This window comes from Lacerta agilis, chromosome 4 (genome assembly GCF_009819535.1).
Source record: "Lacerta agilis isolate rLacAgi1 chromosome 4, rLacAgi1.pri, whole genome shotgun sequence".
In the NCBI taxonomy this organism is placed as follows: Eukaryota; Metazoa; Chordata; class Lepidosauria; order Squamata; family Lacertidae; genus Lacerta; species Lacerta agilis.
The window spans coordinates 20,377,634-20,403,752 of record NC_046315.1 but is presented as its reverse complement, the minus strand read 5'-3'; the positions used below and the strand labels follow the sequence as shown (position 1 = coordinate 20,403,752).

The window sequence follows — 26,119 nt, the reverse complement described above, 5'->3', positions numbered from 1 at the left end:
GCTATATTCCTCACTGTATCTTTAAGGTAGATTTTGTATCACTGCCTCTTTAAATCTTCATTAGAACACACCCAATTTCCTTCTTATATATTACAAACACACTCTTAGTCATCTAACTTTGATCTACCAGTACACGTTGACTCTAAGACTATCCGGTAAGAATACATTTCTTGTATGTATTCTGGCAAACCAGAGCAGCGCACGGAAATGCTGTTTACCTTCCCGCCAGAGTGGTATGTATTTATCTACTTGCACTTTGACATGCTTTCGAACTGCTAGGTTGACAGGAGCAGGGATTGAGCAACGGGAGCTCACCCTGTCGCGGGGATTCAAATGGCTGATCTGCTGATCAGCAAGCCCTAGGCAGCGCCACCCGCGTATAGATGGTACTTGACACCTAATAGGTGTGATCCTATGATGCTACTTTTGTGAATGATGCGCTTGAATGGCTGGAGTCAACCTATGCGGTTCTTTACCATTGGATCAGCACCTGGTCTAATGGTGGATGGAAAAGAGCCTTGCCTATGTTGTTGTTGTTCAGTCGTTCAGTCGTGTCCGACTCTTCGTGACCCCATGGACCAGAGCACGCCAGGCATGCCTATCCTTCACTGCCTCTCGTAGTTTGGTCAAACTCATGTTAGTAGCTTCGAGAACACTGTCCAACCATCTCATCCTCTGTTGTCCCCTTCTCCTTGTGCCCTCCATCTTTCCCAACATCAGGGTCTTTTCTAGGGAGTCTTCTCTTCTCATGAGGTGGCCAAAGTACTGGAGCCTCAACTTCAGGATCTGTCCTTCTAGTGAACACTCAGGGCTGATTTCTTTGAGAATGGATAGGTTTGATCTTCTTGCAGTCCATGGGACTCTCAAGAGTCTCCTCCAGCACCATAATTCAAAAGCATCAATTCTTCGGCGATCGGCCTTCTTGATGGTCCAGCTCTCACTTCCGTACATTACTACTGGGAAAACCATAGCTTTAACTATACGGACCTTTGTCGGCAAGGTGATGTCTTTGCTTTTTAAGATGCTGTCTAGGTTTGTCATTGCTTTTCTCTCAAGAAGCAGGCGTCTTCTAATTTTGTGACTGCTGTCACCATCAGCAGTGATCATGGAACCCAAGCCTTGCCTATGCAGCAGCGCAGTTCCCATGCGGCATGCAACTGTGTGGGAATTGCACTGGGCAGGGTAGTAGCTCCCACACTGGGGCTTTTGTCAGTCTGTTTCTAGACAGCAGATACAGCTTTTAATTAATATTTTTCCATGCCAAGATCTGAAACCCAAAACAGGAGAAAGGGAGATTTACTCGCAGATCCCTGTAAATAGCACCACTGTTTCCCTCCACCTTGGAAAGTGCATGGGATTTTGCTCTCTTAAACTGTTGGAAATCCTGGAACATGGCAAGAAGCCTGGAATGCTCTATTCTTAGAGCAAGAAAATATAAGTAGGTCAAGTTAAAATAGTTCCTGTAAACATTGCCTCTGTTCAGAATCGTCTCTGTTCTGCCTTAAGACCAAAGTGCCTCTTATCATTCTTTCCTTCCCAGATTTGGTTTGTTGTCACTTTCTAAACCCCTGTCGGATTTGTGCTGATGATGCAAAGTGCAAGTAACACTGCAGATCCATACAAGGAAGGACAAGTAACACTGCAGATCCATACAAGGAAACCGCAATGGCCACTGCTCAGTGTCTTCAGGAGGGGATATGTGATGAAATGGGAACAAACGGTTGGCCATTTCTTTAACTTCCCGGTTCTTTTCTGGAGAGTTGCAGATTTCTCAAACTTATGAAAACCTCAGCAAGATACCACCATCTCAGTTATCTGAACCAATAACTGGTTTGCGGACCGCCGTATATGCCTGTAGAAAAGAGCAGAAAATGTTGGTGGATGAAGCATCAATGAGCCAAGACTAAGTTAGCTGAAGTTGGGTCCCAAGTAAATCAACAGGGTAAGTCAGTCATTACTTAAGTCCTATTGATTTCAAAGTGTACCAAGTCAAACTAATTTAGGTTTCAGTCCTAATCCCACTCACCTGTGAGTTAGGCCCCTTGAATTTAACAGTATTTACAGTGTTTTGGAGGGACGCAGGTGGCACTGTGGGTTAAACCACAGAGCCTAGGGCTTGCCGATCAGAAGGTTGGCGGTTCAAATCCCCGCAACGGGGTGAGCTCCCATTGCTCGGTCCCTGCTCCTGCCAACCTAGCAGTTCGAAAGCACGTCAAAGTGCAAGTAGATAAATAGGTACCACTCCATCGGGAAGGTAAACGGCATTTCTGTGCACTGCTCTGGTTTGCCAGAAGCGTCTTAGTCATGCTGGCCACATGACCCGGAAGCTGTACACCGGCTCCCTCGGCCAATAAAGCAAGATGAGCACTGCAACCCCAGAGTCATCTGCAACTGGACCTAATGGTCAGGGGTCCCTTTACCTTTACAGTGTTTCTTAGTAGACATGGCTAGGATGGTGCTGCTGACCTGGATCCAACCCATGCCCTTTTTGTGATGTTGGGGAAAGAATTGTCAGCAAGCTGATTTCTCCAGCAGGGCTAACAGAAACTTTGGAGGTGAGGACATTTAGATCAGAAAGTGGGTTTGGAGAGAAGCACAATGACAGTCCCCAGCACTACTGCTCTGACCCAATTAGCTCCCACATCCCTAGGGCTGCTTTTAAGTGATAATAAATATATCAGGAGATACAACCACAGCTCTGCCACTTAACATATGGCTTGGCCCTTATTTGCCTTCTGTTCCTAAATTAGAAAGCCCCAAACACTTTAGCCTTTGTTCCAGCGAAAAGTTGCTTGGATCCTTTCATCATGTTGGCTCTCCTTTGCTACAGCATGCCCAGCTTTACTGACACTGGCTCAGGATTAATTTCTCCCCATGTCACTATTGGAAGAGTAGTAGATCATTATGGGTCTGCAATCAACGCAGCACGAACATTATGTCTCTGCAAGCAACGCAAACAATTCCAGCACTACAAATAAAGAAGATTTATGCTGCTGCTCAGTTCTTCTGTTACTATCAGCTCAGAGTGTCAGGCAGAGGCACCAACTTCCGGGAAAGATAGTGGGGGGCCAGACGCAACATTCTGACATCACAAGCACAACGTTGCACGTTGTTTTGATGACACATGCGTGACGTTACGAGGAGCCAGGGGGCAGAGCCAAATGTGGTGGCAGCACAGACTTAGTGGTTGGCGGCCCCCATCTTCCCCCCTCCCCCTGCTGTGCAAGGGGAAGATGGGGGAAGCCACCCTTGGCCAGTGGCAGCTGCAGCAGCAGCAACAGGAGGAGGAGGAAGAGGAGGAGCCACCAACCACTGAGCCATGCCACACTTGACTCCAGTATCAGCCTTCTCTTCCTCCTGCACCACCGACTGGGGGCTGCTTCCCCTGTCCCTCCTCCATGTGGCAGGAGGAGGAGGAGCTGCCGGCCACCAAAGCTGCGCTGAGCCTGGTCTGCATGCAGCCTCCTCCACCCTCTGAACATTGGGGGGACCCCAAAGTGCCTTGGCGCCTCTATCATAGCTGTCAAGTTTCAGATTTGAAAATAAGGGATCAGCAGCCTCACCTGTCCCGGGGACAGTCACATGGCAGTGGTGGGCGGAGCCAGAAGCAAAAGTGGGCGGCACTGGTGTGAACACGCGCAGTAGGCTTACTGTATTTTGGAAACGCTGCCCGTGGGCTATGACGCCTTGGCTGCTCAGTGAGCTCCGGATAAAAAGTTACAAAGCGCGCACTGCTCCATCGTATTGTAACGTTTCAAAGCACCAGCCGCCCGTTTTCAAAGGCAGCCAGGCTCTCCCACCCAGCTAACCCTATTGTCTAGCTGAGGGGCTTGGCGGCAGCTGATAGGGGCTGATGCAGGGGGCCAAATACGCCCCCCTGTAAGCGTGGGAAATGGCTCCCGCTTGCTTTGAGGCTGCAAGGAGGCGAGGTCTTCCCAGTCCCTGGCCAGCAAGGGGGGGGGGAGAGGAGCTGCTTCCTTTGAAAAAACGGGAAATTAAAGGGATATGAAAAATAAGGGATGGCAGCGGGGAACTGCTTGAAATAAGGGAGATTCCCGGGGAAAACGGGATACTTGACAGCACTGGCCTCTATGGTGTCAGCTCCAGTTTTGCCAGGGGGGAGGGGTAGGCACTTGGGCAAGATGTCCTCAGGGGGTTCCCCTCCTTGCCTGAGTGCACCTCCTCACAGCCGTCACCTCAGCTGATTTGTTTGCTCTCTTCTTCCGGTCCCAGTCCACACAAGTGCCCCCAGTGATTGTGCAAGGACGAATAGCGCTCCATCTGCTCAAGTTTGTTATTAAATAACTGCGTGCTTGGAGAGGGCAAGTGAACAGCAAGGATGCAGAGCAGCAGGGTCTGGAGGCTCTGCACGTCTGCAGGGGTGCAAGGCTTGGCAGAGGCCTGGCAATGCCAACTCCTGACGCCAGTCTTGTCAGCTTTCCTAGAGATTCTGCAGTCTCTGTTTCCCTCCCTCCATCTGTATACACTGGACATTTAAGCACAATTCCCACCTCAGAGCATCCTGGAAACTGTAGTTTGTTAAGGATTCTGGGAGATGTAACTCTGTGAGGAGTAAAGTTCCCATGATTCTTTGGAGGCAAAGCATGCTTTGAATGTCTGCTGCATACACAGCCCAACTACCTCCATGACTTTTATTTTCCGCTATGGTGTGAACAGCTGCTTTGGGAAGGTGGACTTTCATCTGCTTGATGCTGCTTGAGGGGGACCATCCCTCAGGCTAGAAGCTGCATGAATGCTGATATGAGGGAAATTAATTGTGTCACCATTTGGGACCTGCTTCTTACAGCATTGATGTCATATTGGAACAGCTGGAAACACTAATGCTGACCCAGATAGGGACTTTGGTTCTGATGCAACAAGGCTATTCTTGTGTTATTTTGATGCTTGAATGAAGGGCACTCAAGCTTGTGTCTGGGCTTTCTGTCTAAGCAAGGGCAAGGCATTTATGGTTTTGTTACATTTTATGTACTTAATGTAAAGCCTGAGGAAGATTTCTGAACAATTTGTAAGAGTGTTCACTTGCATTGTACCTAGTCCAGGCATCCCCAACCTTCAGCCCTCCAGATGTTTTGGACTACAATTCCCATCATCCCTGACCACTGGTCCTGTTAGCTAGGGATCATGGGAGTTCTCGACCAAAACATCTGGAGGGCCTCAGGTTGGGGATGCCTGACCTAGTCACTCTGATGGGAGCTGAGATACAAGATTGATCATATGAACTATTGATTACACAACGGCGTGGGTGGCTAGGGTTTGCTATGTCTACACTTTAACAGGAAATGGGGGTATTTGCCTGCTTGCTACAAGCCCACTGTTATTATTATTTTATTCATTTCTATACCACAAACTCCTTAAACACACACACACAAACACACACACACACACACACACACTGTACAAGATCCCAGTTAAAACCACCACAACATGAATGAAAATCAGAGCAAACTAGATTAAAGGACCAGGAGTACAGAATGAGTCACCTGATAAGAAGGTTGTTAAAGCAGGGAATTGTTTTCATAGGAAGCCTTTTGGAAATAGCCAAGTCTTAAGTGGGTGCCTAAAACTCGCTACAGCTGGTGCTAGCTGGATTTCATTAGGTAGCGTTCCATAGAACTCAAAATAAAGTCCTATTCATGCATTCTCTGAACACGTGTGAACATAACATTGGCTGGCAAACATTCCCATCCCAAACTGCTTGACTCCCCAGCCTTCCGTCCCTGGGTGGGAAGATCTGAAGGAGGGTTCAAAGCACGTTCAGATGAACACAAGATCATGTCACCCTTGCACATAGAAAAGTTTCCTTTCAGAGTCTAAAAAAGCAGTAATTGCTCACCATTGGAGGAGCCCTGTGGGTTTCAGTGTAACTGAGTTCCTCCTGTGTGGAAAGAGACAAGCCCAGCAAAGCCATTCATGCTGTGATGCAATTATATTTTTGAACCAGGCATCTGAAATCGGCTCTCTAGTACTTACACATGGATTAAATAGCTCTGCTGTCCCATTGTCAAGTTCATGTTCAGTATCCTTGCATTGGGGGGAGAGTCTGCTTTGGTTCTGCACAGTTTAGTTGCATTGACAGGTTTGCCACTAAAACAGCCAGTGAGAGTTAAGTTCCACTCCAGAAATACTCAACTTCTGAATAACAGTTTATTTTCAGCACCAAGGGCAGCACCTACTAATTTATGCCTGTTGTTGTTGTTGTTATTTATTTATTTATTTATTTATTTATTTATTTATTTATTTATTATTTCTACCCCGTCCATCTGGCTAGGTTCCCCCAAAATTAATCTGGGCAAGAGTTCCAAAAGCAACAGCAGCAAAGCCAAATTCTGTGTACCTAAAGGGACTTGGGACTTGAGTTCTGAAAATAGCAGCTGTCCATGCCACATGGAAACAATTTTTTGAAAATGAAAGGGCTTTCAGTTGCAATTTGTGATATGGCACAGGGGCCTGCTGTTCAAAAGGGCAACAAGAGCATTTTAAAAACCCTCAAAAAAAACCCACCCACCCCCCTGATCATGCATGAATCCAGTATGTAGCAGCTGCTTGCATTCTGTCCCTAGTTTTTGTGTGTGCAAAACATTAAGTCAAGGAGAGCATCTATAATAGCAAGAAACACAAGTTGCTGTGAAGAGGAAGGTCACTGTAGCAAGCTCTAGTGAAGTGAGGGGCATTTTACCTGTTCTCTACTTTTAATTGAAATGTGCTGAGGTCTCCTGATAAATGTATAGTTTGGCCTTTAGATACCCTATGCAGCAGAAATCATCAGCAGCATCTATTACATTTTTACCCCCACTTTTATCTTCCAAAGAGCTCAAGGTGTTGTGAATGATTCTCCTCCTCCCCATCTCACCCTCACAACAACCCTGTGAGGTAGGTTAGGCTGCAAAATGGTGACTGGCCCAAGGTCACCCAGTGAGCTTCATGGCTCAGTGAGGGTTTGAACCCTGGTCTCCCAGGTCGTAGCCCAACACTCTAACCATTACACCCCACAGGCTCTCACGGCATTGGCGAATGAGTGGAAGCCATTCAACCGAGTGACTCAAACAGAATAATACGATGATGCAGAGAAGAAATGGCTGGGGAACTGTCATCCCACCCAGAGCTGTGCTCCGAAACTGTCTTAGGTCCTTCTCTGCAATAAGGAGGTTCAGTTTGCCTCCTCTTACCCTCTGACTTTGCTGCTGTCACTATTTCCAGTGTGGCCTGCAGTTGCCTAGCAACCGGGGTATGCTTGACTATATGGCTCACGTATACAAGAAAATATGCCATCTGCTCACAAGCCTCTCGTTTCGACTGTGGCAACACGATCCGGCGATCGACGCTCAGTAGTGGAGAAGTGAGAAACACAGCTGTGACATTTGGCAGAGATGCTCTTGGCATCTCCCTGTCCTGTGCCCAACAGGGAATCAGATTAGGAAAATATCCACTATAGATTAAAGATATGTATACACTGTGTAATGCAAGATCACCATCCCGTTAGCATCGTCAAGATGTTAGTCTGACACTGCAAGCTCCCTTGTCTCGGAGGACAAAGATGGGAGCTTCGTGCGTCTATCCCAAACGCCTGAAACATTATTAACAATTCTGTGAGGGGGGAATGTGGGGCCCAGACAGCATAACAGCAGTCACAGAGACAAAGAAAGAAAGAAAGAAAGAAAGAAAGAAAGAAAGGAAGGAAGGAAGGAAGGAAGGAAGGAAGGAAGGAAGGAAGGAAGGAAGGAAAGCTTAACACTATTACAAATTAAAATGCTCTGGAAAATAAACAGGCCAATATCCTGAACAGCTCTGTTTAATTAACACTGTATGCGGGGTTGCCGGAGGGGGTGGATGTTAGGGTGAGGCTACGGGTGCAATCCTGGTCCTCTTCTCAGGTGAAAGCCTGTTGTATGTGAAGTATGCATTGTCCCAATCAGTTTGTATGTATGTATGACCCTACAGAGGTTGGAGAATTCTAACAGACGGGGGAGCAAAATTTGCAGATGTCCACTTATTTCTGCCATGTTCGGAATGGAAAACAATCCAGCCAATATGATGGGCTGCTGCTGCTTTCCACCTGCAAACAATATGTAATTTATTATGGCCCGCCTCCCTCCACCCTGCATTTCCTTTGCACTCTGAAGTGAATGGGGTGGAATAACACAATGACGGAGTAATTTATGCAATTAACTATGTAAGTTACATAATTTCACCACAGCAGACAGCAAGATGCATAGCGTCGTTTTGGATGGAAGACAAAAGGCAGCAGAATTTGAATTGTTGTCACATGTCCCTGTCAATTTTACATTGCAAATATCTTAATAAATTATGAAGGAGGGAGGGTGCTGACTCACCCAATGGGAGAAAAGTTCATTGCTACTCCTAAAACCAGCTGATGTTTCTGTTGACTAAGATGTCTGTTAATATTACGCCTTTGCTTCCTCCAGTGTTTAACTTTATAAACACTATCCATGAGCTTGATTTCCCTCAAGGCAGCTGAGTCAGCTCCTTCTCCCCAAGGATCAAGCAGTGTGCATGCCTTTGCCATTCCTGTTAAATAGGAAGCGACCTGCTGAAGTGTGCCAGGAAATACCACAAAGGTTGCACCTCACAGGCGAATCACTTCACTGGTGTTGCTACTAGGCCTGGGGAGAAATCCAGCTTAAAACGCAGACCTGCCTAAGTCACGGTACCTGAAACAATATGCAAACTGAAACACAACTCTTTGAAATTTGCACTTCTCCAAATTTTGCAGTGCACATCTCCAAAGGAAAAATGTGTACAAAAAAAATGCATGCATTAGGGGAAAGTGTGCATAGAAGTCCGTGTGTAAGTGAAAACAACATACAAAAATGCATATTGGGAAAGATGTGTATTTGCTGCCAAGTTGTGGAATTTCTTCCCCAACAGAGGTGCTTCTGAATTCTGCGCTATTATGTAGCTTTTGATGAATGATGAGGACACACTTCTTTTCCCTGGCCTTTGACATCTGAGATGTGTGTTTTCAGGGCACACCCTATTCCTGTGATTGCAATCTGTTGTAATTGTTTTTTTAAGTGCTGAATGGCTGTAACTTGCCATGGGACTTGTTGGTGAAGGGCGGATAATAAATTTAATGATGATGGTGATAATGATGATGATATATTAGGCAAAATTGCCACCTTGTGCTCCTTTGAGGGAAAGGACAGGATTTAATTTTTCATCATCGATATCAGAAATGCACATTAAAATGCTGATGAATTTTTGTGATGGCTTTCTATTTCTCTTTTTCTTTAAAAAGTAAACTGATACAGAAATGTAGAGAACTGAAATAAAGATCCGAAAGTTGAACTACTGTGAGAAACCAAAACAGACAGATTTGTTCGTCCTTCGTTGCTACCTGGAATATGCATGTGTTCAGTTTTGCCTCAAGAAATTTAACTGCTGGAGTCATCTTTGCTCTTATCCTAAAGCTCTTCCAACTATGCACCACCAAAGAAGATAACAAAAAAGGAACAATAGAATCGTAGAATCGTAGAATTGGAAGGGATTCTAAGGATCATCTAGTCTGGGGTGGTCCAACGTTCAACCCAAGTTGGGGTTTGCTGAAGGATGTGCAAGAAGAAAAAGAAGAAGAAGAGTTTGGATTTGATATCCCACTTTATCACTACCGGAAGAAGTCTCAAAGCAGCTAACATTCTCCTTTCCCTTCCTCCCCCACAACAAACACTCTGTGAGGTGAGTGAGGCTGAGAGACTTCAAAGAAGTGTGACTAGCCCAAGGTCACCCAGCAGCTGCATGTGGAGGAGCGGAGACACGAACTCGGTTCACCAGATTACGAGACTACCGCTCTTAACAACTACACTGCACTGGCTCTCTGACAGGGTCCTAGAGTCCTCATGTCTCCTTTCAAAATCCTGGTGCTTTCCCAGCTTTGAAAAGGAGTTACTCCCTTCTCTTGGAGCATTTCTGACCACGGGAGTATTTCTGACCCAGCAGTTCCTTAAGCTTTTTGAAATCAGCCTTCTTGGATTGAGTCTCCTCTGCGGAACAGCATTATGAGAAATTGCAGTCCCATTATGTAAAATTATATGGGAAGACTACATGCTGCTTGGTGCATTACTGAAGAGGAATTTGTCACAAACACAGGGACGTTAAATATAGACCAGGGCCTCAAGTCTGAATATGTAAGGGATGAAGAAGGAACTTGGGACGGACATTTTTTTTTAAAGATTAAAGGATTTGGATTTGTATAGAAATGGGAAGCAAAGATCCACAAAGGGTAGAATAATGTAGGATCAGACCAAAGGCCCCTCTAGTCCAGTATCTAGTTCTCACAGTGGCCAACCAGATGCCCAGGGGAAATCTGCAGGCAGGACATGAGCACAGCAGCCTTTTCCTATTTGTGCTTCCCAGCACCTAATACTCAGAGATGTACCGCCTCTGACACTGATAGCCTTATCCGAGAGAAGTATGTAAGGTGGAATCAAAGAAAGCAGATGAAGGCACCAGTGATGGGTTTTTGCGCCTGCCCAACATGATGCCTGATATTTTATGTTGGAGACTCGGCAAAACTCACTTCTGTGCAGACATGCATGGGGTTACGTTGGAGGAATCTGAACGTGGTCATTGCATTTCAAATGGACTGAGATCAAAGCCTACTTTGATGACTTCCTCAATCACCTTCTTGTTTAATCAACTTGCCTCCTCTCTCCATAGCATGCCTGCACCCGCTGCTATTCCAACTCCCCTCAGTTCCCTCCCATGACCCCCCAACACCTTCCCTGAACATGGCTCTTCCTCTCCCAGGCTGAGAAAGCCTCTCGAGCTGTGTGTACACATGACCGTTTAATCCAGCTCTGGCACACTCCCACCACTGGAATTTGAAGCCGAGTACACAAGACGCCAGCCACAATCCACCAGTATCTTGCAGCTGCTTGAGAAATACACCTGATGATGCACTTTCTCTCGAACCAGCTTCCATCCGATTTGAAAACAAAAAGCTGCACTTGAGCTGAGGTGTGCTCATTTCAGACAACCGTTGCCCTCTCTCCGGTCTGTACAGCAGTGTGACTTGAAACGCAGCACAGGGGAGAGGCGGGAAACAACCACACTGTGTTTCAAGCTGATGATGCGTGTATATGTGCATAGCCTTGGGTCCTCATCCCCCCCCCCCCGACAGATGGAGGCAAAGGGAGGAAGAGTGCATTTTCCCTTGACACAATGTGGGGCTTTCAGTTTAAGATTAGAAATCTGAATGTGCTGCCTTTTAGGATCTCCTTGCTGCCTTTTTGTCGCATGACGACTCCGCAGCTACATCAAGCTGACATGCTAGGAGAGCATCCATAGAGCACAGGTCATACTGTCTAAGGATTTTTCAATTGCCCTATTTCAGTCACACTTTGGCCCATTTAACCAATGCATGACATGCTTTATGGATAGCTCAGATGGTTTGAGTGTGGTGCTGGTAACGCCAAGGTTGCAGATTCCATCCCTTATGGGACAGCTGCATATTCCTGCGTTGCCGGGGGTTGGACAAAATGATCCTCAGAGTCCCTTCCAGCTATAGAATTCTATGATTCTATGACCCGGCATTTATGCACATGTTGGTGTCCTAACTGGTCCTGTGCTAGCTGTTTTTCTCTAAGCTTCAAGGTGAAGTTAAGTATGGAAGCACCTTCCATTTTAAAAAGTGAAAAAACATTTCCCACATTTAATGCAAACCGGTTTTTCTCAATGAAACAAAATAAAATGGGCTAACATAAGCTCCAGGCATTAGAGACCAGTCCTCTTGGACTCTACAAAACATTAGGCACCGACAACACTCTAAAAACATTTAAAGAAATAAACAAGCTAGCTAGCAAGCAAGCAAGCAAGCAAGCATGCAGTCAGGGGGAGAGCATCAAAATACTATTAACCAATACACAAAATAATACACATAGCAAATCAAGACACACATGTTCAGAATACTTTAAATCGGAACACCTTTCTCTGAATTTGACACCAGTACTTTGTTACTTAAGACTGGGCACTCAAGAGCTATTTTGCTCCCACTGTTCTATCTTTGGTTAAACATATAGGAACACGATAAGTCAAAGAGGCTGCTATAATCAGGATTTAAGACAGCAACAGGTGGCTGCGCTTATCAAGTAAACTAAGGAGAATCTGGAATCCACTCAAAAGGCTGAGCAAAGTCTTGCCTTGATCAAGAAGAACACAGAACATTCCTGGCAATTGTGGACCCCTCTCTCTTTGTGGATGATCCATTGGCTTTGAAGCAGAATTGCCTTAAAAAAAAACATAGAAGCCCCCCTCCTCTGTTAAGTATTCCTGGGCATTCTTACAACCAACTTCAGGAAAGAATCCAAAGGTAATGTGTAAATCAATACATACCCCTCCTCTCTCGCTCCATGCATAAATAGCCTGAGCAAAATTCCTCTCATCAGCCCAACCTCTCTTAAATATGCAGCTGGCAACGTCATTGTTTTTGTTGCCAATTCCCTTGCTGGTCTCCTTCCTCTGGCTACTTTAGTCCCAGCTGAGGAACTGGGAATCCAGACTGCACTGGGAGATGAAGAGAAGCTGAGGAAGCACTGGGTACCACAGGCTGAAGCTCTGTGCTCCATCAATCCTCTTCAGGTAGACCAAGAGATGTTCTATTTTATATGCATAGATCTTCCTTCTATCTTCAAAGATGATAGAAAACTTAAACACCCAAAGTTTGAGAAAAGTCTGACATTTAAAGCATCTTGTGTTTATGCAGAAAATGTCTCAATCCTTCCTGGTTCTAACAGTGTGTAACACTGAAGTTTCCCTAGGTTTTTATTTTATTTTAAATATGATAATATATAATGCTTGTTGGCTGCAATCATTAGCATTTATTTTATCAGGGTACATCTGTTCCTTTTCTATGGGCAGGACTACAATTTTACTGCACCAACAGCTTTATATTGTTTGTCTCATTTATTCTCTTTCTACACTTGTGAGACAAATTGCTATTATCCCTATTTTACAGACCAGGAACTGAGACCAATGAGAAATGAATTGATCAGAGCCGCTTATTAGGATTGAATCCAATAGTCATGGCAGATTTGACCTAAGGGCTGATAGAACGGAAGGCAAGGTAGCATTTGCAAGATCATTTTCAAAGATAAGCAAAGTCAAGTACGGTTTCAAATTGGACAAGGTGGCACATGCTGAGATTCTTGCATTGCAGGGGGTTGGACTAGATGACCCTTAGGTTCCTTCCAACTCTACAATTCTATGATTCTTTGATTTGATGATTCTATGCTGATCTGACACTGCACAAGACTGTTTTAACATAATGGTTGAGAAATAAGCTGTGGTCTGAAAGTCTGAACCAAATCTCAGCTCAGCGGTGAACCACAGCTTTAAGTCACTATTTCTTAGCCTGAGCTTTTCATCTGCAAAACAGAGGAAATAGCATGGTGGCATACCTTACAGGGGTGTTTGTAAGAATTACTGAGAAAATCTACATGAAGCACTTCCTCTTAAAAATGCACTATTTAAATGTTTATTATTGTTAATGTATTTTAAAAATAATACTATTAGGTTATATGAAACCCAGCCAGATGGGGTATAAATTATTATTATTATTATTATTATTATTATTATTATTATTATTATTATTATTTTATAATGCCTAGACTACCAAAGTAATGTTTGATGGTATTATTGCTTTCAATTTTCAATTCTATGCACACATGGTTGGTATTAAGTCTGCTTCTACTCAGTGGAATTAAGGATGTAATCATTGGGACTTACTTTTGAATAAAAAAAGCATAGGATTGCACCATTACTTTCACTAAAAAAAGGCACAGGATTGATGGTAAATTTCTTTATCCATGACTTACCCAGAGAACTTGAAAAATTAAATAAAAGACATGAAGACCCAGACTGGCTGTGGTTAACTAAATGGAAATTTTGCTGCTTACAATTTTTTTTGGAAACTGGTAGTGCAGCCTCTTAAGCAAAATTCAGCATTTTGTAACTACGCACAGAAGAAGAATAGGACTTTTCAAAGATGTATGGACCAAAGCATTGCCAAAGATGTAGAAAAGCTAACAGGAACTGTGGTTTGTACCAATCAATGTGAAGACAACTAACCTCCATGCGGGTTAGCCACTTTGCTAAGAAAAATGACTAAGAGATGAAAAACAATGGGCAACCAGATGTTCCCATCATCCCTGACCATTGGTCATGCTAGCTGGAGAGGATGAGAACTGGAGCCTAGTAAAATCTGACAGTCCCCAGCCATCCCATTCCCTCAAAGGAGTGAAATAATGGTTTTTCTTTTTAAAATAATACATATTAGGATTTTAATCATTACATTCCCCTCCAAGTGCAGTTACCAATGACATTCCCCTTTACAAAACCACAAATAAAGGCATTGTTATCTATCATAAGAAAAAGGATCACAAATCCAAATGAGATGCTCAGGATTCCAGTGTGTGTGTGTGTGTGTGTGTGTGTGTGTGCTTGTGTATATATATTTGGCGACGTGGGGAATAGAGCCTGTTTCACAGCAGAAATTGAAGAAGGCGATAAGCTGTTAGAGATACCTCCTGCTATTTTTTTATTTTTTTTAAATCTCTTACTCGCTCTAAAGGTTAGCAATTGAAATAACATTTACTTACAGCGGTATAAATAGTGTTGGACCAGCTTTCCGATTTCCACACGTCTTGTTTTGTTGGGCTTCTTTCCTTGTTCTTTAGGAGAGGACAAGGTTGATCTCAAGGACAACGTGAAACGAAAGCTGACCTTCGGTGTTTCCCCCCACAGGCCTCAGATCTTCCCTCGTCTCTTCGTAACCATGGAACGGTCCGCACAAGAGCTCTTCCTCAACTTCATGATTGTACTGATCACAGTTCTCCTCATGTGGCTTCTGGTGAAGTCATACCAAGACTGAAAGACTCCCTCCTATCCCTTGGGAGTGAGTGAGGGATCCACCGATACATTCGGAAAAAGAATGCAAATTCTACTATACAGGAGCAGTCCTATGCTTGCTCTTTGTCTGTGTATCAATTTTTAAAAAAAACAATACTCTAAAATACCTCTTGCCTATATCTGCCCAAATATTCAAATTGACCTAGGATGATGCAAATATGTAAGCTAGCTACAAAGCATTGAAAACATTGACATATCCTTGTCCTTCGCAATCAACGCATGGAGCCATTATGGTGACTACAAGCACCTTTCAAGTCTGTGTCTGTCTGTTTCCTGACTCCCTCTTGTTTGATTTACGTAGCTGAAATGTGACTACATAGCTTCATCCATCCTCTGTTGCTGTCATTTGAATAAAGAACTAAGTAGGATGCTTTTCCCCCCTTCTCATTAATTTTCTTCAAAAGACAAATATGTTGGCTCATAAGGGCGGGTGGGGTGGATTTAAAGCCACATTAGGGCAATACTTTTATTAGGTCGGCCAAATTGTCACAAAATAGCATGCAAGGTGCCACTCCTAAGAAGACCCTGCTCCTACGCTTTGTAGATGCGCTGTGGAATCTGGGAAATGGAAGCTAGAGAAAGGCCCTTCCTGAAGACACCAGAAGTACTAATGGAGAGAGAGAGAGAGAACTTTTCTTGATGTACACCAGTCCCAGGTCACTTCAGTCTAAATATATATATTTAATTAAACACTAACTGTGAAATTCTATAGCTGTCTATGATGTAGGCTCCATTTAGTTCAATGGTACTTACTTCTAGATGAGGGGGTATATAATTATGGGGGGGGGGCTGTAGCTTAGTGGTAGAGCATCTGTCTTGTACACGGAAGGTCATAGTTTCAATCTCTGGTTTCTCCAGGTAAAGCTGGGGAAAACCTCTGCCTGAAACTCTGAAGAGTCGCTGCAAGTCAGTGTAGACATTACAATGATCCACAGATGGACCAATGGTCTGACTCAGCATAAGGCAGCTTATTATGTTCCTCCTAAGCTCTCCTATGTTCTTATGATTGCAACCTGAGCTAGCCAACGATAGCCCTCTCTGCAATGCCATCCTGTAATTAGAATGGCACTTGGTTTATAACAGGCATGTCCAACAGGTAGATCGTGATCTACCGGTAGATCACTGGACATCTGCGGTAGATCACTGGTAGATCATTGGCTCCCCCCAAAGAAGCTGAACAACTGTGGCTTCCCTAAAAAAAACCTCAACATTTTGCCTCATCCCTGAAAAAACTCAACAAATTTGACCTGAAACCCCTCACCCCCGAAAATGGGCCTTCCTCCTTCCTAAAAAAAAGCTCAACAATTGTGACCTGAACCCCCCAAAAGGGGGTAGATCACTGCCAGTTTTTAACTCTGTGAGTAGATCCCAGTCTCTTGGAAGTTGGCCACCCCTGGTTATAACAACCCTTCTCTTATTCTGTACTGAATACCTTTTCAGATAGCTATTTGGAAAGGGCTTTAAGGTCAAGGGTCGTGGCTGAGTGATTGAGCCCATGCTTTACATGGAAAAGGTCCTAGGGTCAATCACCAGCATCTCCTAGTAGCATAGCTGTCAACTCCCCCCCTTTTTTTTTTAATAAAAAAGGGAAATTCCCTTATTCCGAATAGGATTCCTTGCAAGAAAAGGGAAAAGTTGACAGCTATGCCTAGTAGGGTTGGGAGAGACCCCCCACTGCAACCCTGGAGAGCCACTGCCTGTCATAGAATCATAGAACAGTAGAGTTGGAAGGGACCCCAAGGGTCATCTACTGTTCTTGCAATGCAGGAATCTCAGCTAGAGCATAAACTTTGCTTAAAAACCTCCCATGAAGGAGAGTCCACCACCTCTCATGGGAGTATGTTCCACTGTCAAACAGTTCTTACTGTCAAAAAGGTCTTCCATCTGTTTGGTTGGGATCTCATTTCTTGTAGTTTGAATGACCAATGGTAGAAGGCAGCTTCTTATGCAAGCCTCATCTATAATCTCTTCTCATCTGAAGCATTAAGATTTAAGACAGGCTTCCTCAGTCTTATAACCTCCAGAAGTTGTTCAGCTACAGCTCTCATTAGCCCCAACCAACATGGCAAAAGGTCAGAAATGATGAGAAGGGCAGTCCTCAAATGGAGGGCACCTTGCTGGATACCCTCACCTTACTGGCCCTGCATCTTTCTTGGATTACTGTGGAAATGCAAGGCCAGTTTGGAACCACCTCTGCAGCTCTTCCACATACTACCCTTTCTCTTCAGTAGAGAAGGCACAGTGTTAGTCTTTACTTCACTTTCATGCTCCCATGTGTCTCATGTTGCCCTACCAGTGTTGGAAGGAGCAGAGTTGTGAGGTAACCTAAGAACCCTGTCCCAGAAGAGAACTTGGCCTGTGCTAAGTGAGAGGTCATAACCTTGGCACTGGACTCGCCTATCAGGAGAAACTGCCCACACTTTCACTAATTCTCACAATTCGGTTGCGTGTCAACAGTGGCCTCTGAATCATGCAGCCACCTCCCGAGAACGGCTAATCATCTGTTTCCATAGGCTGGAAGAGTCTTATATTTCACATGCCGTGCCCGTCTCACATAAGTGTGCGTGTGTGTCTTCATCTGATATTATGAAGCCTCCCCCTGGCGTTAAAATGTATTCAAGGAACTGCTTGAGAGCCTCCACAGCTATTCCCTTCACAGAGCGACAGTTTCTAGAGGGGTTTCGCAATCAATCCCTCCTCTCTCCTAACAACTCTCAGCACCCTTCACAAATTACAGCTCCCAGAATGCTTTGTGGGAAGCCATGGCTGTTAATAGCGCTTTAAATATATGATGCAGATGTGGCCTTAATTGACTGACATTCCCTCAGGCCTTATCTATATCACACACCTCCATCATGACAGGCCTTTTAGCAACCAAGTTATATTTTTTTTTTTCAGGACCAAGCACAACATTCACAAAGGGCATGTCATCAACAACAGCAACAACAACAACAGCATGCCAATCTACATTCCTTAGGACAACAAAAGAAGCATTAAAAGAACCATGGAGGTCAAGGGGAAACATGTCTGTATAGCTTTGTTTGGTGATGCCCCAAAGGCCACATAATTTTTCTAAAATGCTAAATAAGGAAAAGGTCAGAAGGACCTTTATAAAGCCTTAGTTCTTGCCCAGATGTAGCACAGAATAGGAGTTGAAGTCTGATAAATGTTGACACTTTCAGAATGTCGCCCTCAAAAGGCTCACTAAATCATTCCTCACTTCTACAGCTGAGATGGGTCGTCTTCTTTGCCCAGGGCTTATTTTCAGTTTAGCTTGTAGGAATGGGGGCAGAGGACGGGGTGGAACTGTATGCTTTCCAAAGTCATTTAGCACAGTTGTACTAGCTAGTCAGCTCTTATCCTGAAACTTAAATATTCAAGCTTTTAAAATATATATATATCTTTAGGACTTCCAAGCTACAAACATTTTGCATGGCGGGGGTATGCTTATTTAAAAGGCATTCATTTTCACTGCGCTGACATAATGCTTAATAATGTAGAAGCACAGGAATCTGCCTATACTAAGATGAGCCACTAGTTCATTTACCTCAGTACTCTAAATGGCAGTGGCTCTCCAAGATTTTCAGACAAGAGTCTCTCCTAGCGCTTCAGAGATTGAACACATGCAAAGCAGATGCTGTGCTCCTGAGCTGCATGTTTGCTGTGGCAGCTGCAGAGACGTGTCCTTCTTGTATGGGAAGAAAAAGGAACAGGTCACACATGAATACACATTTCAAAGCTTGTGCTTCAGTTCTCATAGTTTCAGAAAGTGTGGATTTGATAGATTCACCTTTAAATGTGAACCAAGTGAAATTCCTCCCCCATCCCTACAGGTCACATTTGTTTTATTTTATTATTGTTCTATATGTGCTCCTCTAAGAAGCTCAGGGCAGCATACATGTTTTTTTCTCTTCCACTTTTTCCTCACAAGCCTGTGGTGCATAGTCATCCATTGCTGCTCACAAGGCATTGAATGGTAAAACAATACTTTTGTCTACATCTACGCAGACTTTTGAGTAATAGCCATCATCCCGCTTCAGACGAAGTTTCTTTCATGCCCTCTTTTGGAAAGAAACCCACAGCTTTTCGGAGTGGAACATAATCACTACACCCATCAGTTGAAAAAGTTGTACTGTATATAATATTCATTTCCCTGGGATCACATTCACAGAGCATCCCATTTTCCATTCTCTCATGCCTGTTGCTCCTGCCTATTTTAAAAGAACTTGAAACTGGGAGCTCAAAAACAGCCTGAAAGTTCAGGGGTGTCAAGAGGACTCATGATTGACCCAGATAGCCAGGAGCTTTCACACTTCCTTAAAAGGACTTTTACTCAAATCTACCAAGCTTTTGCCTCAGGCTACTACTCTTCAAGTGTTTTCCCACAGCGGATCCATTGGGGCCTGTGCATTCTGCCTCTTGTCAGCCTTAGTAAAGGGGCATTTTTTTTGGGGGGGGGCAAAGAGCTGTCAAACACATTAGCATCCTTGGGTTGACAATGGCCTGCCTTAACACCAATTCAAATATTACAGAATCTCAGAACAAGTGATGCTTGAGTTGACGATTATGGTTCAAGCTGAATGATCGAAAACAGCCAGCATTTTTGAGATTGGAGAAAGATGCAGAAAGATTGAGCGGGGAAAGTGTAAGAGGATAAGATTATATTCACTAGGTTGGTGCACAGGTCTCCTGATTTGCCCCACCTGGATGAGGATTAGGGCTAAGGATTTTTGAAACCTTATTTTCAACATAAGGTTGAGAGCAGAGGAGGGGAAGGAAGAGGCACTGCACATCCTTTTGCCAACCCCCCCAAAATCAAAGAGGCAGGTTTGATCCTGCAGTGCTGATCCTTCGTGAGTATCTTCCCCGCACATATGGAAGCAATTTGTGAAGCACAAAGCACACAGCTTTGAGACTTCTGCTTACCAGTTAGTAAGCAGCAGGATTCGACCCTGTGTAGTGCTGGGAAAGGGAGAGGCCTGGCAGGAAGGGTAGGTTGGGCAGTAAAAGCTTCTACCCACAGCCTGTCTTCTCTCGCAGCAATGCACCTGTTGAGCACAACCTCCCATTTCCGTTTCTCCTTCTTCCCCCTCTCATGCCTCTTTCTCCATCCTAAAGATTTTTGCTGAGCACCAGACATGTATAGCTATATAGAACTTCCCTGGGGAGCACACTCCACGGACAGGGTGCCAGAAACAAAATGGCCTCTCATCACCACTTGCCTCACAGCAGAATGTGCGGACAGGCAAGCCCAGTCCTACCTTTAGCTAAAGTGGGTTGTCTGCCTCAGATCGTGGATGCTAAGGGATAGGGAGTGGAAGGCAGAGTGGTGGGCCCCCTTTACCGTCTGCCCTCACCCCTTAAACTAGGACACGCCTTCAAGCATGGTGGACGCTGTCTCATCACTGGTGGTGTGGTAAGACTCAAAATGGCAGCCCTGGTCAGTTTGGGTACATGGAATCTTATCCAGGCATAGGCAGAACTCCAGCCCTCCAGATGTTTGGGATTACAATTCCAATCACCCCTAACAGGACCAGTGGTCAGGGATGATGGGAACTGTAGTCCCAAACATCTGGAGGGCCAGAGTTTGCCTATGCCTGATCTTATCCTTTACCTCAGGTAGCCTTAAGCCAGCCCTGAGGGCATGGACAGATGGGGCTTTGATGAGGATGATGAGCATATGTGTTTGGTTCCTCAAATCACATGTAGGTAACTAAACGATGCATTCAGCCCATGAACAGATGGAAATTCTGTCCTAAATGATAGTGGTACAGCATGTCAGCTGGGATAGCCATTAGGGCATGAGACTCAATCACATGGCTGTGGGTTTCAGCCCCATGTTGCGCAAAAGTTTCCTGCATTGCAGGAGGTTGGACTAACGATCCTCGCAGTCCCTTCCAACCTTATAATTCTATGTTGCAGGAAAGTCTACGATTCTACGTTGCAGCATGGCAATGTAGAATTATTCTAACAGTGGAATACAACAGTGTTCTATTGTTGGAATAACACTGCATTTTGCAGACCTTGTGTGAAATCTAAGCTGTCACATACCTGTTGGGAGAAGGGTGAAAGGAAAATGAATAATTCATTGACGTCGGGACTGTTTCCAACAAAACAGCGCCTGTTTTTAAATAATTCATGCTATTTTATTAGGCACAAGTGGCAAAGAGATAGTCAAAAGCCTCAGCAAGCATTACGAATAATAGCCCCTGGGCCTCATTAGTACAAATTCCCACTGAACATTCTGACCCAAATCTAGTTCCAAATTACATTTTGGGATGATTAGTCAGAAGGCAACTTGTTAAAAAAAGGGGGGGGAGGGACTGGGGCAGTTTACACAGTAAGCCATAAGTGTGTCTGCATTTGATGTTGCAGCTGCAATGCTTCTGCTAGTGAACAGAAAAAGCCAAACAGCTATACGAGGCACTGACGTCCCTTCTCCCTGAAAAACTTAAACCAAGCACTGTCAACACATTTCCGAGCTTGGCGTTTTACACGATTCTGTGGCAAATAGTGTTTATTGCAATAGGGTGCGTCAGTCGATCCAGACACTCAGATGTGCACCTTTATAATCACAGGTGCTTTCAACCTCACCATTTGTCACGTTCCCACCCTACTTTTAGGTGGACAGCTAAAACCTGGAATGAGTGAGAATCCAGAGACTTCACAAAAGCTCTTGAGTAAAGCCAATTAAAGTAGTCACCCAAAATGTGATGGGTGGTGCAAGCCGAGATGCTACCTCACTATTAGGGGGAAATATACCTATTGCTTCTTCAGAGAAAGCATAGCTGAATTACTGTGCTTCATTCTGCCCCCCCCACCCCCACCCAACACCTTTCATGAATGCACCTGGGCAATAAAAACATATCACTGAGGTACTTGAGGAATAAACCACATACGCAAGAGAGCTTCCTGTTTGGAGTGACGCAATTTATTCATATAATCCACAAATAATTAGGCAATACCTCAAATTTAATCTTGCTAGGCAAGCAACTTCACAAACTACCCGGAATACTAAACTTCAGAAGGTAAAAAGCTACCATGGGTATGAAGTGCCATGGTAAATACAATTTGATACAGGCTACACATGGTGTCAGAGGTGCTGGTCACAATCCGATAGGGAATGCTCCTCTGCAGGCCCCGCTCCCCACCCAAACCAAATGTTGTATACATATGTACATTAACAAACCGTTCTAACAGGGTTGACATGAGAATGTTCCATACAGAAAGTGCATTTTGCTTTTTTGTTTTTAAGTTGCTTTGTCCAATGCTTAACCACCAGTTACTTTGTTTTCTTCGATGCCTCTTTGTTAATTTATTCCTCTCGGCCTAAAATTCAATACTTCAACAATGAAGAAAATACAGGGTTTTTGTTTGTGTGTGTATGTTTTGGTCCCCCCTAAAGCACTCAAGCACACACACGATCAATTTGTGTCACATTCTGTCACCTAGAAATGCATGTTATTAGCTCTGCGTTTTCAAAGCAGTGCTATTTCAATTTGGCCATGTTAACAGGAGTAGGCTGAACTGTAGGCTAATGCAAACTTGTGAGAAAACAAACCCCCCTTGGATACTCATATAATAATTGGTGTATTTATTTATTTTTGGTCTTTGCTATCAAAATGTGGTCAGTGTTCTCAAACTTGCTCAACACACAGGTTCCCGGAACGTCAGCTTAGCTTCATCCCATGTCCTGTGTATGCCAACTGTATTTCCACATTTCAATCATAAACTTTATTTTTTTTAAAAACTGCATGAAACATGCATGGTTGCTTGGAGAGAGAGAAAGTCTTCGCCTTTAATGTACTATGTTGGCATGAGGTGCAAGTCACATACACTGCCTTCTAAATATTGTACAAAAACAGGACACAATTCAGCTGAAGTTAAGTGCTTTTCAGCCTCACTGATTTCACTGGGAATGGGACCTTTAAAATTACCCACCCCCCTTTAGCTGCATCATACTGTGTTTTTTTTTTTTAAATTAAAAAAAACACACGTTCTTAGCTATCAGAGAACAAAAGCAGTCCACAAATACAAATTTTCAACTCAAATATTCCACATATACAAAACACCCCCAACAGCTAGAGAAATGCCGTTCTTTTAATTAAATGCTGAATTATGGGGTGGCACAAGGAGAATGGTGGGGGAAGTCTAAAAAAAAACCCAGGGGAAAAAGCAAACTTCTTCATACAGGACATCAATTCATAATGTCTTAACACTGCAAAATGCCGCAATATGAGCTCTCCCATCTTTATGACAACCCCCCCCCCCCAGAAGAAGCAGTATGAGGAGTTGGCTGGAAAAAGAGAGCGCGCGAGAGAGATGAATACTGCACCAAGAAGCATGCATACCATCGCTATGGTCATTCAATACATTAGCGATTTTATCTCTAGGATGGTGGCATAACACAAGAATGAGGCAGTGTTTTCAAAAAACCAAACCAAGTTTCACGGCTACAGGTTGATCAGGCTTTCTGAGGCAGCGAAGTGAGGGCAGAGGGCCATATTTGGATTCTGGAGCTGCTTGAGAATGCGCTTGTGGAACTTCTCTCGCACGCGGTTGAACTCCATGATGTCCAGGGGGTCCTCCTCAATCCAGAATTTATGGAATTCGTGCATCAGATAGCCTAAGAGAGCAAAGGATACCTGAGTCAAACGGTTGGAAAGCAGAGCAAACCCAGCCTCCCTTTTCCTAGCTTCTCCTACCACAGTCCCCACTCCTGACTCCTCTTGGTTTCACAGCCCCATTCATCTCACAGGGTCCCCATTCATTTTCTGCCCACTGCATCATTTGATACTATCTGCCTTTGAACTCTTCTTCAGTCCCAATTTCTAGGCCAGCCTATGGTTGGTCCTGTCCTGTCTTCCTTACCTTTTGGCTCCTGCTTCCTTATTTATTTCGTAAAAATTTATAAGCCGCTCGAGTGCAGTTTACAAAGCTCGAGCGGTTTACGAAAAAGCAAAAAACTATAAAAATTATCAAAATTTAAAGACATTTAGAAACTTCAATAACGTTTCTCGGCGAGGGGCATGCAAAGCACAAGGCAGCTCCAACATCCCTAACAGCTTGGCTAAAATAACTCCAGTGAAAGACGAGCCCATCTCCACTCAAGGCTGGTCTCTTCTACCTTCCACCAGATCCCAATGTTTAGTGAAAATATGGTTCCTTGCGATTTTCAAAATAAATTCCCAAGTATAGAGCTTGCAATCAAAAGCTGTCCGCAAATAGTGCCCTCTCCAATAGCACAAGAAAAGCTTAAAAGAAAACCCAACTGGCAAAATCCACAGCAGTATCCTAAACTGCTTTTCTTGCAAAATCCCCACCGTGCTTTTTGAACTTGTGGAGTTTAAAACACAGTGTGGTATAGCATCTTTTAAAAAAGTGTGACAAAACCTGGGGGTGCATATGTACTATGCAGACCTGCAGCCTCCTATTTTACATCTACGTCAGCTACCATTCTCCATATACCGGTAACTAAAATGTCTGAAGGATGAATCCCCAATTGCCAATACATTTTCCAGTGGCTCCAGAACATGATGTCCCAAACTGCAAACGAATATCCAGGTATAGGAAAGAAGGAAATTGATGTTTCCGGAAATTGGTGAATTCTTATGTATTTCTTGCTCTCGTAAAGCTTGTTCGTATTCCATTTTGGAGTTGTGCACCAGCCTTGCATATCAATTAGTTTCAGATAAATAGGGAAGAGCAGTCCAATTGACTACATTGCCTGGAGTGTCAGAAATGCTGCTTCTGTACAGAGGAGGGTGGCCGAGTTCCACACGATCAGGCACAATAAAAGCCAAGGGGAAACGGGCAAGTGCAAAGACAGCCTGAATCTGACCTAATAATTGCAAGGCCAAATGAGTCCAGCTATCATTGCCACACAAACCAGAGCTCACTGCAATTCTGACACATTGCCTGGGGAAGTCTTTTTTTTTTTTTTAATGTAAAATCTGTGCCTTATCTCCTCAGCTGAACTCAGCGAGTAGAAACAGAGGAACAAGTACACAGCAGTGTTTAAGTAATGTAGGAACACGGTGAATAAATTAATGGATTTGCTTTGTTTGCCTTTAAATGTAACCTGAATAGAATCCCCCTGCATCCCAAGCCAAGCATTACCCACTCCTGCTTTAAATTAGTGACTATAGGGTTGCGGAGCTAATCTCGCTTTCAGACCAAGGGAGCCGGAGTTTGTCCACAGACTGCTTTCTGGGTCATGTGGCCAGCATGACTAAACCGCGTCTGGCGCAACAGGACACCATGACGGAAACCAGAGCGCACAGACACATGGTTTACCTTCCTGCCGCAATGGTACCTATTTATCTACTTGCACTGGCGTGCTTTCGAACTGCTAGGTTGGCAGGAGCTGGGACAGAGCAACAGGAGCTCACCCTGTCGCAGGGATTCGAACCACAGATGCTCTGATTGGCAAGCCCAAGAGGCTCAGTGGTTTAGACCACAGCGCCCCCCGCGTTTGGTTGGCAAAGTGGGTATTTTATTGCTTGTTTTTAAAAAATCATCCCCCACTTTCCCCCTTGACTAAGAAGTTGCGGAAAGCAGCTTACAGATATAAAATAAAAAATAAACACAAAAATCCAACAGTTGCAAAACTAATTATGCAATTGGAAACAGCAGCGTAACACACAACGGGCAGCACTAATGATCAGTATACATTAAGCAGCAACAGAATTTCTGCATTGAGCAATGGCCTCCATAAGACTATTTCCTGGGTTCAAGTTCCTGCTCATTCACAACCTCAAGAGATTGCTTGGGGTATCTTTTAACCCTAACAATGAACTTGCCTTCTGAAGAATTTAGAGAATGGCTGGGAGGATATATCGCACACATGGCTAAGAAGTGCTTTGTAGTGCTAGGATATAATTTTTGAGAACACCCTAAAAAATAATGTAGGGTCCCTCTATAATGCTTGCCCCTTCTGAGCCCAGGTGCTCTGCAACTAATCAGGGTCATGTCACTGCAAGAAGGAGCAGGGAACAGTCAAATCAAACAGCATTTATTGGCTGTGCAAATAGAGCAGCACCACCTCGTGGGTGAGATGTGTCACTGGCCAGTCAAAATGCAAGTGTTCCAATGCCACAAACAAGTTTTGAATTCTCTAAGGTTCAGAAAGGATTTGTTCCGATAAGAAACAAACAGAAAACTTGTCTGTAGCTGT

General features: G+C 44.2%; 2 protein-coding genes across 7 annotated transcripts in view; one reads left to right on the top strand and one right to left on the bottom strand.

The window, feature by feature from the left end:
* The first annotated feature begins 12,551 nt into the window (after positions 1–12,551).
* On the top strand, positions 12,552–15,314 carry SLN (sarcolipin). The gene is made up of 2 exons (XM_033146231.1): positions 12,552–12,615; positions 14,779–15,314. Exon 2 carries the CDS (start codon positions 14,810–14,812, stop codon positions 14,903–14,905), a length of 96 nt encoding a protein of 31 aa, XP_033002122.1. The 5' UTR covers positions 12,552–12,615; positions 14,779–14,809; the 3' UTR covers positions 14,906–15,314.
* Positions 15,315–22,922: 7,608 nt separating this feature from the next.
* Positions 22,923–26,119, bottom strand: part of ELMOD1 (ELMO domain containing 1) — a 44,847-nt gene continuing 41,650 nt past the window's right edge. For all 6 annotated transcript variants that reach the window (XM_033146224.1, XM_033146230.1, XM_033146225.1 and 3 more), the window contains one exon: positions 22,923–23,569. In XM_033146224.1, the coding sequence (XP_033002115.1) occupies positions 23,397–23,569 (173 nt within the window). In that variant the 3' untranslated portion in view covers positions 22,923–23,396. The remainder of the gene's footprint in view (positions 23,570–26,119) is intronic.